This window comes from Taeniopygia guttata, chromosome 6 (assembly GCF_048771995.1).
Source record: "Taeniopygia guttata chromosome 6, bTaeGut7.mat, whole genome shotgun sequence".
In the NCBI taxonomy this organism is placed as follows: domain Eukaryota; kingdom Metazoa; phylum Chordata; class Aves; order Passeriformes; family Estrildidae; genus Taeniopygia; species Taeniopygia guttata.
The window spans coordinates 23891379-23909085 of record NC_133031.1 but is presented as its reverse complement, the minus strand read 5'-3'; the positions used below and the strand labels follow the sequence as shown (position 1 = coordinate 23909085).

General features: G+C 41.5%; 1 protein-coding gene across 6 annotated transcripts in view; it reads left to right on the top strand.

Annotated features, from left to right (window-relative positions):
- BTRC (beta-transducin repeat containing E3 ubiquitin protein ligase) overlaps positions 1 to 17292 on the top strand; it is a 114517-nt gene extending 97225 nt beyond the window's left edge. For all 6 annotated transcript variants that reach the window (XM_012574639.5, XM_072931196.1, XM_012574638.5 and 3 more), the window contains 9 exons: positions 2582 to 2678; positions 3555 to 3692; positions 4173 to 4291; positions 6624 to 6873; positions 7537 to 7655; positions 11787 to 11897; positions 12497 to 12575; positions 15867 to 16060; positions 17081 to 17292. In XM_012574639.5, coding sequence (XP_012430093.4) covers positions 2582 to 2678; positions 3555 to 3692; positions 4173 to 4291; positions 6624 to 6873; positions 7537 to 7655; positions 11787 to 11897; positions 12497 to 12575; positions 15867 to 16028 — 1075 coding nt within the window. In that variant the 3' untranslated portion in view covers positions 16029 to 16060; positions 17081 to 17292. The remainder of the gene's footprint in view (positions 1 to 2581; positions 2679 to 3554; positions 3693 to 4172; positions 4292 to 6623; positions 6874 to 7536; positions 7656 to 11786; positions 11898 to 12496; positions 12576 to 15866; positions 16061 to 17080) is intronic.
- The last annotated feature ends 415 nt before the right edge of the window (positions 17293 to 17707 follow it).

The following is a 17707-nucleotide window of genomic DNA, read 5'->3' as shown; positions in this document are numbered from 1 at the left end:
GAGACAGGTTTTCCTTAAGTTATCCCAAATCTTTGTCTTAACTTGTTCTTAAAATCCTCTACTGATGGAGATTCCCCAAGCAATGCCTGGGAAAAGAAATTCAATGGTTTTACTTTTTCACTCTTTCTAAATTCAGTGTTTGAGATGTTTTCCTGATATCTAGGCTGTCTTCCTAGCTACAGTTTGGTTTGTTCCATTTAACCTGCACAATTAAACAGGACAGTTTCTCATTCTCCTTTTTGCAATAATCTTTTCCATGTTGGAAGATGACCATGTTTCCTGTGTTTTAGCTGCCCTAGCCAACCATAATGATGTGTTGTCTTGTCCTCTTACTATTTTCGGTTTTCTCTCTTTAGACCCTTCCCAATTACTCTACTCCATTCTTGGAGCATGGTGTAATCAACTGTCTTCTGCCGAGGCATCACTGGAGTTTGCTCCCTCCACACTTTAGAAATAACATTAGCACCAAATACTGGTCATACAGACACATGACATTTCTAAAAGTCAGGTGCAAAATTTTGCTTCTCATCTCAAGGACAGTCACCCTGTTACTGCACCTCTTCTTCAGGTTTGTGCTATGTGCTGGAGGTTACTTTGACACAAGAGAAAGTTGTGCCTAAGTCTTTAAGATTGTCCTCTGGTTATCCCTGTGATGAACAGATAGAACCGTGTGGTTAGGAGATGCAGACAGGAAATAAGCCGTGCAATTGCATCTCTGCCATATAGAACTTCATAGCTTGTAATCAGTGCTATCTATGTGCATGGCACAAGGAGGTTACTAACTGGACAATTCAGAATGATGGCTGGTGCTATTTGCTTACAGCTCCTCAATTTGCACATGAGCTGCCTGATTTCAGCATTTGCAGCTCATGGTTTACAACAGAACCACCCCCTCCCACCCCCACCCCCCTTCTGCAGCACGGCAGCCTTCATGGGCAGATTGTCAGGGAGCAGTAAGGGTTACACAGATTTAGAGAAATATAAAACAGAAGCCCAAAATCTGGGCATGCTTTTGTCCATCTGATTGAATTGGCTGGTCATCAAAACCTGCAAACAATAGTTCCTTTTAGCCCAAAGCCACAGCACAGCAACTACTGGGATGCCATGGAAATTCCAAGCAATCCTTCAGCTGAACAGTAAACAACTGACTATACATGCAGCAGGGCACAACTTACAGGTAGCAACCAGACTTTGTGTTACATTAGCTAATAAAGTCAGAAAGAATAAAAAGGTTTTTAGGCACATAAGCTTGTACGCAGGTTTTTCTAGACCTGCCCCAAGTCTTCCAGGATGTCTCTGAGGTATTCTGTGCATCTTGAAAGAAGTTTTTGTCGTCCTTGGCCAGGAATGCTAATTTTCATGAATGCACTTCCAGGCTGGATCACAGTAAATAGGCATCTGTCTAGTTAGCAGCTTGTGTGCATCCATATGTGCCACCTTCATGTGTTTGGTCCCATATGCATGTCTGCTGGTCATTACATTTGAAGAAACAGGTAATACCTCTGTCCAAACATTAAAGCACCTTTCTATCTAGTTGTATTAGAATTCTTGATTTAAAGAAGTATCAAAAGTTCTTTTCCCGAGCATTTGTCATTTTGCTTATCCAATTCTGTAGTTTGGTATTGCCTTACAACCCAAAGATTTTGGTTCGTTGTTTTGATCTCTCTAGTTCAAGTGTATCAGGGCAGCTAATGTACACTCTCTGAAATGAGTTTTGAGGTGTACTGTATGGAAAGGATGGGAAATGCACAAGGAAGTACTGAACAATTAATTATGCTGTAATGGAGCAAGGGAGGGAGAAGTGGAGAGCTGGCCCAGTGTAAACTCTGTGCCTCTGATGCCAGGATTACACTCGGAGGCATTTGTGCCTCTCTCCATTTTGTGAGGCATGTTGCCAGGCAGAGCAGCAGTTAGTACGCCCATGGTGGGGTTTACTAGCTTCCACACCGTGTTTGGTGGCTTCTTAACTTCAGGATGAGGAATTAAAGTTTTTTACACAGCAGGCAGTGATTGCCGTTTACAGATTTTTTTGGTAACAAAACTCTAGCTTGGGATATGAGTATTCCAAATCAGTGTTGAGATGAGGGAGGCACCACAGATGAGGTGTTGCTTACCAACATAGAGTAGTAGCAGTTAAATGTCCATGTACCCAAACTGATACTGTTCCTGCTAATGCAGTTAAAAGCTAGCCTTGAATGTGTGGTGAATTTGAGGGTTCCTTGCCTTCTTTTGTTTGCTTTGCATGCTTTATTTTAAAGGTGACCTCTGATAATGTGTGTGAGTATTGAAAGCATGAACTGCTGTCAGCCCTTACTGAGCTGAATGGGCCCATGTCCATAATAGAGAATTTATTTCCCTTCCCTGAGTTACTAGACACAGATTTTTCTCGGGCATTTCAGTGTTAAAATGCAACACTGACATGTTGCAGAGCAAACAAACAAGGAACCATCCCATCTAAGTAAATTAAGTTTGACTATGAATCTGTCAGCAGTGGTTATCCATTTGTAAAATGCCAGGAGGACCTTTCTTCAAAATGCTGAAAGATGATCTGTGTTCAATGGAAATGTTCTTTATCTTCCAGGGGGCAATATCTATTTAAAAATAAACCTCCTGATGGAACTGCACCACCCAACTCCTTCTACAGAGCACTTTACCCCAAAATTATACAAGACATAGAGGTAAGAAACAGGTGCCAGATATGGTGGTGTTTCACTGTTGGTTTTTTAATTTTGTTTTTTTTTTTTTTCAAATGTTTCTGATGTATTCATGATGCTGAAATTCTGGGGATATTCCGTTGCAGTGTAATATTTCATTAAATCTGACGTGTTTGTCTGGAGTTTGTAGATCTGGGATCGTTATAAAAGATCCTGCTGCTCCTTTAGACAGAGGATGAGTTGGATTGTTCAGTGAGCTGTTTGTAAGTGAAGTCTCCACACCTTGCATATCAGATATCACAGCAGCATATCTTGGTTTTCTCTGTCCCGTGGTACTTTGCTCCTCTTGGTGCAATGAGACCTAATAGGCTATTAGAGGAAGATATCAAGAACTGAGGCAGGGAGAAAATGCATTTCTGAAGTCTGCAGTCCTAAGACTCAGGGAAACAGGAAGCAGCTGAGCATGTTTGCCTTGCATTTAGTGTGAATAAAATGGCATGTTCTGGTTGTTTCCTAACAGCAGAAGCAGTGCTCAGGCGCTGTTGTGACAAGTTTGTAAACGCATTTAGAGCTCAACTGAGACTTTCTCTTCAGTTATTTAGCTGTTGAGTCACAAGGGGCTAAAGGTTGGAGATAGAAAAAGGCTTTTAGTTACTTATTCCTCAGTATTCCCAGCAACACAGACCAGTTTAGCCACAATGTTTTCCAAGCATTTGTCTGTTTAATTGGTTTTATTATATATATTCTAGAAAGCAGTTATGTCATTGTATGGGCCTGATTGCAGGGAAAAGCTTAAACAAAAGTGTCTGCTGCCTTCTCAACCAGACAAAAAAAAAGGGGAGATAGTTCTGTGCGGTTTTTTTCCCCCTACATTGCATTTGTCTCCTGTCTCTCCTCAAGACAATAGAGTCGAACTGGCGGTGTGGAAGGCACAGTTTACAGAGGATCCACTGCCGAAGTGAGACAAGCAAAGGGGTTTATTGTTTACAGTATGACGATCAGAAGATAGTAAGCGGCCTACGAGACAATACTATTAAGGTGAGAATGCTCCATCATGGCATACTAATGGCTTGGAGTGCCAATGCCATAGATAATAGTGTCCTAATTTTAGTGACACCTACCCAGTCTCTTGTTAGTAACCCAACCTTCTCCTTCCTCTTCCCCCATCTCCCACCTGCACAGCAGCTACTCTTTTATCTGGCTAGAGAGACCCTGTTTTCAGACAGACAGGCTTCACCAGCAGAGTTTCTGTCCAGCAGTAATTACAGGCTATGTAATTACTGGGCCTTGTATCCTAGTGAGAAGGGTAAAACCAATATTCGTAGTAAAGCCAGTAATATCAAAGACGTCAATGTATTGCACCAAAGAGCCTGTAGAAGACTCTGCAGATGCCACTAAAGGTGTTCCAAATGCACTATGGAAGATGTGCTGTAGTGAAAAACAGTCTAGTCAAACCACTAAGTGCTGAAAGATGAAAACCTTACTGAACTGACCGGTTTTGAATGTTTGCTGTCTTAGATCTGGGATAAGAATACATTGGAATGCAAGCGAATTCTCACTGGACACACGGGTTCTGTCCTGTGCCTCCAGTATGATGAACGTGTGATCATTACTGGATCTTCAGACTCAACAGTCAGGTGTGTGCTCGTGATTTGGACCTTTCTGTTTGCCTTTTAAGATTTTAGCTTTGCAAGCTGCTGAAATGATCTCTCCTTAAATGTGTACTGTTCAAACAGTTTAATGAAGTAGTTCAGCATATTTGTCCAGCATTGTACTATCCTTATCAGATTTCCATGAAACTCGCTGTCAGGGAGAAATGAGAATCTAAGCCAAGGCCAGTCAAGGTCAAGATGACTTAGGAAGGCCATCTGGCATTTCACCAAGGTTTTGCATAACACTCCATGAGAATGTTATAAATTCTCTTTGAGAATAACTTCTGAAGAGTTGAGGTTTTCAAAGCAAGTTTGAAGGTTTAGTTGTCTGTTGTCATTTAATTTTAACAAAATATTAATGACTTGAAATTAAATTTCAATTAAATGAATGATTTGAAATTAAATTTCAGCACAATGTTTCTTTTCATTAAATCTTTCTAATCTTGCTTTCCTTCAAGTCTCCAGTAAAAGGCTGGATACCTCAAGGTAGCACTTGCGGTGCATGTTGTGCATTTGTGAAGTCCACTAGTCATATTAGAGGATACCAGAGAGTGTAAGACCTGTAGTGTAAATAGAGGCACATATGAGTTAATGAACTGTAATATGAACTTGGATGTGAAGGGGCAGGTCGACCTCTCCATGCTGTTACATACTCCCTTCTTATCAGAGTACAAGCACTGCTCATGTAGTGGAGTTGGACAGCAAAAAGCTGCATTGTTGGCCCTTTCTGGTGGCATTAGCATGCATTCAGATGGCTGCAAGGTCCTCTGTGCTTGTGTAAACTACTGTTGTTAAGCTAATAGTAGTATTGATAAGCTAATTAAATTGAATTCCTGACATGTGATGCATGCATTCTTGCAGTTCTGCTAGGTTTTGGGGTCCTGTCATTCATAGGAATCCAGAATTTCAGTAACACTGCCTGGCCGAAATTACGTGGGAACTGCACTGGGCTAAACAGATCACAAAAGGAGAGGCTGATTTCTGTAACAAGCACTGTCATTTTCCATATCAGGCCAGGCAGGCCAAATTGCAGACTGGCTACTTGCCCAGGAATACTTTGTCTCCCACTGTATCTATGAATGTTTGTGCAGACCCCAGAGGCACATAGGATGCATCACTTTTATCCTTGGGTCTCCTCAGGAAGAGAGGCTTCATCCAATAGACAGTACAGATGGGCTCTTAATGCTTCTGAGATCTCAGGGATGCACTTGTCCAAAGAAGTCAGTGGGTCTCCAGCTCCTGTTCAGTTTGGCAGCCCTGTCTGCAAACTGTTCATATGTTAATGGCTCAGGTCTTTAGTTTTTTCTCCTTTGCATTTTCTAATTGGAATGTGGTTTTCTTTCTCATTTAGAGTTTATAAGTTGATGCTCTTTCGTTTCCATAAGGTATAAAATAAGGCATTAAAAGTCTTTCTCCCATCTTGCCTTTTCTTACTGCTTGCCTTATTGGCAGCAAGAAGTTGTAACTTCTGCAAGATCTGACGTGCCTGATGATACAGCCATTTTCTGCTGGGATATAGGTGTGATAGTGCCAAAAGAAATCTCTTCATGGAGGGTAAAAGAAGTTTGCCAACAGAATAGCCCAAAAAGAATATTTTTGAGGCTTAAAATTTTCATTCCAAATACTAAAAGTTCTGTATGAAGCTTTTGTCTAACTTGCATCTTAAACTGTCTTTCAGTTGAAACAGTTGGTTCCAGTAACATTAAATTGACGTAAATGCTATGTCTTAATTTGGGTACTCAGTGCATTCCTGGAATGTAGCTGTGTACCAGATACACTGCAGGGTAAATGCAAATCATGATGCAACTTGTGACAATTACATGTATTTGTTTGAGAAGAATTGTCTTATCTTCTGCTTCTGGATAAATTACCACTTGAGCTGATAGTCCTGTGAGAGAGGTCAAAAATGAAGCCTGTCAGGGAACTCACTTCTCCACATTGGCTAGAAATGAAGTGTATAATAGGCTGGCACAACCAGGAAACACCAGTCTTTAAGGCCATCAGTCTTCTACCTTTCCTCAGCATTAAATTCCCTTAATTAAATAATGTTTTTTTCCTGGGTGCATTATTTTTATGGTGTTAACTGCATTGCAGGGTTTTTGGCTGCTGGACTGTCTCAATGCACACATAATCAACAGGTTTATCTAATACATTTTTTAATGAACTATTTAATAGATGTAGATATAACTTGTGGTGTTTGCTTCTCTAATATCGCTAGAGAGTCAATTACCTCTCCCTGTCCCTCTCTTGCTCTGCAGAAAATTCACAGTGCAGGTTGTTAACTCTCTTCTCTCTGGTTTGAAATCTGAACCTGCAGAGTGTGGGATGTGAATGCAGGCGAGATGCTGAATACCCTGATCCACCACTGCGAGGCCGTGCTGCACCTCCGCTTCAACAACGGCATGATGGTGACGTGCTCCAAGGACCGCTCCATCGCCGTGTGGGACATGGCCTCCCCGACAGACATCACCCTGAGGAGGGTGCTCGTAGGGCACCGAGCTGCCGTCAACGTAGTGGACTTTGATGACAAGTACATTGTGTCAGCTTCAGGTGACAGAACTATAAAGGTGAGGTGTCTCAGAGGCTTTTTATCTGCTGCTCTGGGGTATTTATTAACAAAGAACAGTGACCAGACAGGGAAGATGGCCCCTGGCAGAATCTTCCTTTAGGAGCAGTATTCTTCCTCCTGCTCATTTGCACTTGTCCCTCCTCAGTTGAGCTGGCACAACTCATTTACAGAACCTATAGCAAATCAGTTCCAGGTACAGATGCAGCTAAAAGAGAACATTTTTTTCTGTGTTCTTTTTCTACTTGACCACTTCCATAACCTGTTCAGTCATTTAAACAGTTGTTAGAGGGCAGCATGGGGACAAAAGTGGAAGTGAGTGGATAGGAGACGCTTAAGTATTACTGTTATGATCCCAGTCTGCAGCATTAAACCTCAGGAGAATCTATATCATGTGTAAACAAAATCATAGCCCAAAAATGCTAAACCTGGAAGCTAATTTGATACTGTGTGGCAAAATTCTTCTGTGTACAGTGACCCAACCTGCTATGATTTGCAGGCTATAATCACAGGTCATCAGAGGGATGATTTTCCCAGTCTTAATGGTAGCATCTTCATTAAGAGCATTCTGGATGCATCTATTTATCATACAGACACCATCTTTTGTTAGTCTCTTCGTAATAATTTTGTCTCTGTGTGGTTCCCTCCCCCCTTCCTGTCACAGGTATGGAACACTAGTACCTGCGAATTTGTGCGCACCTTAAATGGCCACAAACGAGGCATTGCATGTCTGCAGTACAGAGACAGGCTAGTAGTGAGCGGCTCTTCAGATAATACCATCAGGTGAGAGACAAACTCCCCATCGCAGGGTTCTGTGCAAGCACACTGTCTCTGGTGCCCTGGGACATGCTGAGGTTAGGCAGCTGAAGTGCTCTGTACCCTTGTCAACTTTGAAATATGCTTTCTTTAGTATAGAACATTGGGAAGTGCTAAAAAGAGATATTAGAAGCCTGTTTTACTGTGTTGTCTTTCATCCTCTACCTCTCAAGAGTCCCATACTAATCAACAAGTTGAATTTGCTCTGACAGTTCTGGTGTATGAAAGAGCTGGCAAGTACCACTTTCTACAATGTCCTCTTGTGATATTTTAATTGGGCTATGTGTCTAGTTAAAGGGGTCAGATTTGCAGTAAGAGGCATTTAATCCTCTGCAGAAATCCTCCTGGGCTCTCGCCAAACTCTTCTTGTGGTACTTGGCACCTGGTTAAGTTTGGAACAGCTGGTTTAGAGCATGAAGTTCAGTTTGCTGCCTTTTGCACTTCTCCAGCTGCCCTGGTTGCAGTCTGAGATTTAACTCTTTCTGGTACCACAAGCCAGAATTTCTCCCTATATCCTGCAGCTGCTGGTAGAGGAATTTCTCACTAATTTCAGGATGTGTGGAACAAGCTCAAGCGTTAGTTTACATGATAAAGAAAAATGGCTCTGTCATGGAAATGGGAATAACAGCAACCTCCTTTTCCCTTTGTCTTTTTTTTAAGTAATTATCTGCCTTTTTATGAAACTTGAAAGCTGAATAGTGTAAGCAGGAACCCTTTACTTCACATGTCAATAATAATTTTTCATCAGTGAGAATTATCTGTGCTATTGTTTGCCTGTGGACTTGGTTTGCCACATGCTCTGCTCTGCATTCTGTAGAAAACCAGTGGTGCTTTGGTTGACATCACCAGGTCACTGTTCCAGATTTTAGTACAGGGCTGTCTGAGAGCATGACCAGGAGAGCTAAAACTTTGTCTCTTAATCAAGTGAAGAAGTATTACAGGCATTGTGTAAGAGCAGCACCACTGCTGAGAACTGCACTTGAAATAGAAAGCATAAGCCTCTGCAGTTGTACTGTGAAACTTGGCCACAGAGGTAGAGCAAGAAATAGTTAAACACTACAGCAGTTACGGAAGGATCTAAAAATGCAATGCTAATAAAAATAAATGTTAAGATAGTGATAATGCTAAACAGGAATACAGTTACTCTTATGCTTGCATTGGACAAAATCCCTACTTAACAGACAAATTGTGCTAGAATTTCAGGAATGTCAAAAGTGAATCTTAATGGAAGGCAAGTTTAGCAGTAGTGTGAGCAAGGCAATAGACTTACCCAATGCTAAAAGACAGTTTTCTCCCAGCCATTAACAGAGGCACAAGTCAGTGGAAAGATGGTTAAGAAAAAGATTCCTAAGTCATCTTTGTGGATGGCTTGGTGCTTTGTAGGTTTGATTTTAATCCACTACCAGATGTTGTATACTGGGCTTAAGAACTTAAAAGCCTGTTATTCCTCAATTGCAGGGAAACTTTTTTCCAGAAGATGACTTTGTGATTTCTAGTTTTGCAACTGCAAACATTAAGGATATGTGAAGTACCTGAGACATAGAAAAATTATTTAGGTTTCGATTTAGGCCAGAAATTTTACCTGTGTAAGAGGACACAGCTACATAGACATCACTATTATTGTGCTAATTTCCATCTGGCAGAAACTGTTTAATCCAGTCACTTCAGTATCTTAGCTTCTATGGCCAAAGTTCCCAATTGCTACAGACAAAAAAAAAGCAACCAGAAAATTCAGGGCAAGAAAATAAAATTAGAATATATCATCTTGGGTTCAGTTTTTAATGGTTGGTTGGTCTTCATGTGTCTATTTCTAGGGTGTGCACGCATAGGGATCTGATGCCTATCTGTTTAGACAACAGCATTCTCTCTAAGGGGTGGGGATTCAGACTCACCTGCCTTCTGTACATCTCCCCGCTCAGCTCAGCTTTCAAGTGAATTAAAGGCTGAGATAACTGCAGACCTCCCTCTGTTTCCAGTTCTCCCAAAGTTATAGGAAAGAGCAGTGGTAATGTTTTTGACTGCGTACACAATTGTAGCGATTTTTTTTTTTTTTTTTAGTTAGTTCTCAAGGCTTAAGTTTAGTTTTTTTACGTTTTGTTTCTTTGATTTTTTAAAGAAGAAAAAGTTAGAGAAACTTACCAAATCTGAGAAGGACCCTTGGCACCAACTCTTCTAAGAGACACTACTCTTAATAGCAGTTACCCCCTTTGTACATGAAAGCTCATTTGCCATGTGACAGGGGACATGATCACCTCTTGTAATCCCATCCAGGTAAAACCTCAGACGGGGCCTGAAAATACAGGCCTGAGTTAGTATGATGCAGCCTCCCAGAGCTGTTGGCAATTTCAGGATCAATGGCAAGGAATGGAAACACATGGCACAAAAGTTTCTGGCGCAAGATTGCTCTTCAGACCTTTCTGCACCAGTTAATGTCTGGCATTGTCTGTCCTGTTTACAGTCCTTGAGAGACATAATGCTCTCTACCAGCCAGAGTGCCTTTGGCTGACCTTTGTCATGGAGTCGCTTGCTCTGACCTTGACTGGTGTGCTGTACTCAAGTGAAAACTGTTGGGCCCTTCACAGGTTCCTGAAAGATCAACTTCACAGATTGAAGAATCACTTTGAGCTCCTTGTTGGCTTCAAACATGTGCATAGACCTATCCTTTCTCAGTTCTACAGTGACAAAAGCGTTCTGTTCATTCCTCTGTTGTCCAAAGTGAGAGCAGCTTGTTGTGGCAAGACAGCTGCAGTCATTATCCACCAGCCTTGGGCACACATCAACCGGATCTGGATTATTCCCTGGGGAACCTCAGGAATAAAATACATGGGGATGGTTTATCTCTTTCTTTTGTCTCTCAAGCAAAAGTGACCTGACCTCTCAGCAGCTGTACTGCTTCAAGATGTAACTCCCAGAGAAATTCCACAAACCCCCATATTTCTCACTACTGTGAAGTTCATGCCAGTCAGAGCACTTACTGAATGAGCATTTGAGAACATTTGTGACTGCTTTCTTTCTGTTGTGTGTCAGGGAGTCAGAGTAGATACTGCTATTACAAGACTGCTGTATGAGCAGAGCATGTCTCAGGCAGGGATGGAACACCTCTAGACAATACATGTCAAAGAATTTCAGTTCTTGTAGGCAAATAATCTTTTTATCCACAGTAATTGGGAGTCATGTCAAAGAGCTGGCAAAAGTATGGAAAACAAATTGACTTATTTCATTACTGTTTGAAACGTTTAACTGGTTTGCAAGGTATTGTGCAAAAATTATGTATTTTAATTTATTCTCCATGCTGAAAACCCATCACAAAAACTGAAACTCTGGGATAGTTGCATTTGAGAGAATAATGTGTAGCTGGGCCTCTCACTGTATGTCGGTTTGGGTGCCAGAACTTTTTTTAAATGCTGTATTATTAGAAACAGTTCACATAGAGCCACTGGAGTTATTTGAGAGCAAGAAAAGAAATGCATTTAAAATAATAAACACAGATAATCCGTTTTAGTTTATGCATAAGGTGCCTGGATTACAGATGAAACATACCTTCAGGGAGAGAAATGACAAAGGAAAAGATCTTGTTAATTCTTGTACCTCTCACCATTATATTGATAACTTAATTTGCCTGATGGTAGTCTCCAAATCAGAAATGGGCATGTAGGGGAACAGAAAGGGGCACATGCCCCACTGAAGGTAATCATATAAATTGAAACAAGCTGCTGAAGGGATTGGTAAGTCTCACTCTCTTAATATCTTAAAACCAAGGCACAACACTTTTACAAACTATGAACCTCAATAAAATAAAGTGAGTCTCACTGTGAAGGTAACTGGGAGATACCCTTTGTTACTAGAGCTGTAGATACTAGACACAACTGGTTTGTGACTCATCTGCCATGTGTTACTGTAACATCGTAGGGTCATGTGGAAAATCATGTATCCATATAACTGTGGGAAAAGGAGTGATGATTGTAGTTTGTTTCTTCTTTGTTGTTCCATCATAATCTTTACTTCCACGTTTCCATTAACTACAAGCAAAGACCAAATGTTTCACTGCAATGCTAAGGTATTAAAAAATTCTTAATGCTTCTTTGTACTCTCTTCCAGGCTGTGGGATATCGAGTGTGGGGCATGTTTACGAGTACTGGAAGGCCATGAAGAGTTGGTGAGATGCATACGCTTTGATAACAAGAGGATAGTCAGTGGGGCATATGATGGGTGAGGTTATCAGTGCAGTCAACGCTTTGTGTCTTCCTGTCTGTCTCAGTGTCTCCCATCCCACTTTGTGCATCTCCCATATAAATATCAGACTCTCTGTCATACTGAGAGGACCTTTTCATAGCCAGTAAATGAGGACCATGCTACAGAGCATAGCTTTCATTCTTTTGAAATAAGTCCATGTGATTTGATGTGTGTGGTCCAGTTCTTGTGCTTGGTACGAATATCTGACTGACTCAGCCTGAAACTTCTTCCTGCTCAGCCACTTTTAAGAACAATCTTTCCCATCTGTGGTTGTCTGCAGGACCATTTGCCATTACAGACTAGTTGTCTGCACTCCCATGTGTTTCTGTTAGTTATTACCACCTGCTTTTTATGTGTTTTACTTTATTGACAGCATATTTTTACCTCCCATTAAGTTCTATAAGCTTTACAAAGGGGAAATGCAAGAACCAGGTCTCAAGAGCAGAAGGATTGCTGTAATTTTCCTTACACTGGTGTATTAGCTAAGTTGTACTAACAGTTATTTTTTTTTCTGTGAGTGCTTGCTCTTTTCTCTTTAATAGAGCCATGGTGTTTGTCTATTCTTTCACCACTAGGAAAATAAAAGTATGGGATCTTGTGGCTGCTTTGGACCCCCGTGCTCCAGCAGGGACCCTCTGCTTGCGAACCCTTGTGGTAAGAGCTTTAGATAGAGGTGTTAGAAGTGTGCTTGTTCAGAGCTGTCTTGACTTGTGAAAACTCAAGTCAGTTTAGCCCCACTCTACAAGATCTTGAAATAATTTCTAGGGGTCTGGCTTTTTTGGGTGTCCAACTTCTTCTAATTTTGCAAGCTATTAATTGCAAGCATTAAAAGTTAGAATCTCTGATCTTTTCACTCGACTCTGGGCTTTTCAACAGTTTTATTCTGTGATTTGAAGTTAATAACTGAATCCATTTTTAACTCATCCTTGGAATCCATATGCTAGTGGATTTACATTAATCTGTGTGTACCTGATGATGTAGTAGTAAGTTCTCTGAATTGTTGGCATGAAACTTCTTAAAAATAGTACATTCCAAATTTGAGGACCAGGAACAAAAACACTCTTGGGATTGGTTTTAACTGCCTTTTGGGTGCTTAAGGAAAAAGCACAACAGAAACAGATAGTGAAATCACCTTATGCTTAAACAGCAACTACTCTTTTCATGCTGTCTGCTGGTTTCTAGTGCAGGGCAATGATGGTGTGGTTAAAATGTCATTATGTGAGTGTTAAGAGCATTCACAGTCATGTTTAAAAATGGCTCTGCTCAATCTTAGAATAATGTGGGAAAGTTGTGAGAAAAATGCCAGGACAGCCAAGGCCTTGGGGCAGTTCTAATAGACGTTCCTCCACCACATTCAACTCCAAAAAAATGGCACTGTTGCTGAGGATAAAGCAAGATTTCAACCAGTACCAAAATCTCATTGAAAAATAAGTACTATATGTTTTTATTTCTTAGGTTGAAAGTGTTTGGGCAGTGTTTCAATAGGTATATGTTAGAACTTTTCCTGCTGTGGCTCATGACTGTAGTCTGTGCTCTAAAACAGGATCGTACCACGGCTGTCTGATTCTCTAAAAGTGTGGTTACTTCTCACCAGCTGAGCTGTGCTGGCTGACCTTCTGCACACTCATCAACCACCTGAATTGCTCCTGTTGTAGATTTCACTGAAGTACTTTACATCACATTTGGTGCAGGCTGTGAGGTTACTGGGACTCAGCTGACAGGAAGTAAGATCATTCATGCTACCCTTTTCCAATCATGTATTTGGACCATCAGCTACAGGATCAGAGTCCATGAGAGCTTTGGATGCCCATAGGTGCTATGTTGAAAAACCTTCTTGTTAGCCAAATAGAAGTGCAAATAATTTCATGGCTGTAATACAGAAAAGCCCTTTGTCATTGGTCACCCAGTTCCAAGCGATGGAACAACTCTGCCCATGAGCTAAGACTAAGAGTCTAAGACTAAAGACTTGGTATTAGTAATGTTTCTGCTCCAGCCTGAGACAAATGTGTGCCTGGTAACCTGTAGCCTTAATTTAACTGGTGTGATTTCCTCTACATTTTCCAGCAGTGGACAGCCAAAGTGCCCCAGCTAATTATATTATAAATCAGAAGCGGTGGGATGGAAACACTGTAGGAATCTCAACACATGGATACTCATAAATCCCTGTTTGATAGCAGTGGAGGAGGCCAAAAGCAGGGTGGGGAGCAGAGGAAGCTGTTGCTGTGCTTTTAGGACTTTTATGACAACAGGGTGTCCTTATACCCGCTTACCCATGCTTTGGTGTTTTTTTCCTCTTCCCTCGTCCTCCAAAATTAAACCTGGCTGCACAATGAACATCATGAGTCTCCTGCTGCTTGTGTTCAATTTTCAAACAGTAGGAGGAAAGTGCACAGATAACAAATGTTCACTGCATGCCAGGTCCCTTCCAGTTTTGTCTTCCGTTAGCTGGAACAGTGGCCACATGAATTTGACAGAAGCTTTCCATGAATAGAATAAGCTCAAGGTTCAGCTTTCCTTATGACATAAACAGTCCAGGTAGGGCAGCCTTATTTAGACCACAGTGACTGGGATCAAAAGAGAGTTTTGAAAAGAACTTTTAAAAGTATCTCTCTCTCTTTCTTACTCTCTGTCTCTGTCTCTCTCTCCTCCCCACCATCTCTGTGAATAATCTGTCAGTGGATCTGACTGTTGTAATGATACTTTTTGGAAGAACTTCTTTACTGCTATAACACAAAATCTGGAAAAACACTTCCCTTAAGAATAGGTGGGAAGACAGAAACTCATAAGGTGTTTATAAAACAAACTCAAGTTACAGTTAGAAGATCAAAAAGGCTCCATTGATTAGAAATTCTAAAACTCTGTCTTAGAATCTGGCTTACATTTGCATTTATTTTTAGATAATTTTGATGTAAAGATGCAGAAATTCACTTTAAAGCACCTGTTGTTCTTTGTAAACTGGGCTGTATTTTTGTAGTCTTGTGCTATAAGACAAAGACTTCCCCTTTAGTAACTAGCAATTCTCTTTTGCCTGTATGCTTGAGAAACCTGTAGTTTCAGTATTAAAATATTTTAAGACATGTTTTTTTCCTGACCCTCAGAAGCCCCTAACAATGTGTGAGCCCTAAAGAGAAATGTGTATTCATGGAAGAGACAGGGCACACCATCACTGCACAGTTTCTGTTCCCTGATGACCAAGGAGGAAGCCACTGCTCTTGAAGTGTCATGAGCACCAAGAGAAAATAGGCAACACATAAGGGAAAATAGAGTGGATCTGCTCTGTGATATCCAGGATCTTGCCATTGCCTCCTGTTAATTATGGTCTGAACTCTTGCCAAATCGTCATACCATTTCCACTCAGCCTCGGAGCAGAATGGAAACTGCCTGTAAAGAATGCCCTTTCTAGATCATATTTTTAGAACTGCTTAGGAGGAATTACTGCTGTGTCTCTGGACTTTACAACAGGCTCCTTAGCGTCCTCCGGTGTTAAGCTGTTCCCTCTTCAGCAGTGGCAATGATGCCAAGTCTTGAATGCAAAGTTCTCATCTCTTACCCTGTAACCTACTGTACCTGGGAATGCTATAATTTCAGGAAGGAGTTTTGTCATGGAATAGGGAAGACAGTGCACCTGTCAGCTTCACCAGATGGAATAATGTGGGGAGGGAGTTTGATTTATTCTGCACAGTGTGTGTCTAATATTGGGATTTAAGGAGTAGTGGGACAACTGTAATATAAACTTCCTGCAAGTCAGGTATTCAGATATGGCAAACCCTTTTCCTTGAGAGAAGGTTTAATTTATGCTCTGTAATGCTGATGCACAGTGTGTCACTTGGGGTTTACCGACAAATTAATATAACTAAAATCAAGCCCAAGTTTATCTTCCCCACTCCATCCCAGGTGCCAGCTGGTTTGCAAAGTAACATGCTCTGTCTCCCACTGGCATTTCAGGAGCATTCTGGAAGAGTCTTTCGACTTCAGTTCGATGAGTTCCAGATCGTCAGCAGCTCACATGATGACACCATCCTCATCTGGGATTTTCTGAATGACCCAGCTGCCCAGGCAGAATCCACTCGTTCCCCGTCCAGAACATACACCTACATCTCCAGATAAATAACACTACACTGTACCTCACACTCGCACAGGTAAAAAAAAAAAAAAAAAATCTTTAAAAATAAGGTGAGACTCAAAGGTGACACTGGATGTAGTGTGAGCCTGCTGTTTGAATAACTGGCTAGGTCTATCAATGTTTGTCATCTTGGTTATGCAGTCATTACAGTGTCTTGTAAAAGCACAGGAATGGTTCTGGTACCTTAGAATAGGGATATTATTTTTGGATTTGTGACATGTGGTGCCTGTGACTTCCCCTGAAGAACTTCTCCTCCTCTGTCCATCATCATCAATAATTAAATCAGTTATACTGCTGTCCAGAAGGAAGAAGGGTTTCTGCAGAGCGAGTATAGCAGCTGCTGCCTAACAAGAGGATGCAGATGGCCTGACCCTGGGCAGTTGTCACCAGGCAAGAGAGTTTTGCCAAGAACCTCCCTCTGAAGGGATGACCATTCTCCTCACTCTGCAGCAAGCTGATTGAAGATTACAGTTTGGCTAGGGGAGGAGACACTGAGGCACAAGCACAAGCCCAGGCAAATTAAATCAAGATGCATCAATGTGCAAAATGATTTACGGATAGGGCCTAGCCCTTGTTCTCTCTGGCATAGCATGGATGTTAAATTATTCATATCAGAGCCTGGTTGGTTTGCTCATCACCTTTTGTCTTGGCCAGCACAGTGTGGGGAGTACAAAATGTTTCATATGTTTGGGTCATCTGTAGAGTGAATTTGATGCATATGGGTGAAGTGGCATAACACGATTGCCTGTGTGGGTGGGTACATGCACAATTACTGCTAATAGCAGTAAACATAAGAGAGAAGAATGCAGAAGAGCTGACAGGCTCCTGCAAAGGGGTGTCCACAGTGACATTTTCCCATGAAAGTGCTCTGTTGTGGGGCATATCCTGTATCCTGTTTGGTAACTGTACAGTGATGCTCTGGACCTGTCAGATCTTGATTTTCTCAAACTCTCTGGTCAATCAGATGTTATTTTAAATCATTAAAAGGCTTAGTACGAATGGGGTTTGTTTGGTTTGTTCTGTTTTTTGTTCCCAGGACTCATTTAAGCTGCAGTATTTAAATGCCAGGACAAAAGAACTATCCACGTAACCAATACTTGCTGAAGAGAGAGGCTCTCAGACTTGTTTCTGGAACAAAGTTGGCATGCGGTTGATCTCAGACAGGGTCTACTCAGCGCGGCTGACTGCTAAAGTGCTGCTATATCAGAAGATGACTTTTATCTTTAATGAACAGTTAACATTTTTAAACCTTCCCATCCCTTTCTTCCTTCATTCCCCTCTTCATGTTCACTCTTCCCTTTACCCCATTTGATTCCCCTCCAAGCCCAGTCACCAATGTCCTATGAATATATTTAAGATGTCGCCAGAATGTGTTGCTTTGCTGTTAAGCGGAAGACTTACAGTGCATCCTGCTGAGAGTCACTTCAGGGTGGGTGGGAGGGTGGGTGGGTGGGGAGGCTGCTACTCTCAGGCTGAAATCAATATCCATTGCTAGGCCTTTGAAAAAGCATTCAGCTCTGAAGAGCAGCAGAAACACTTAAAACAGCCAGACCATCATCCCCCTAACCCCAGCTTCCCTGCGGCTTTTGGCTGTTCTGACTGCAGACTTATTTTTTGTGGAGAGAGGACCCTTGAAATTTGACTATTATGAGCCAAATCCATC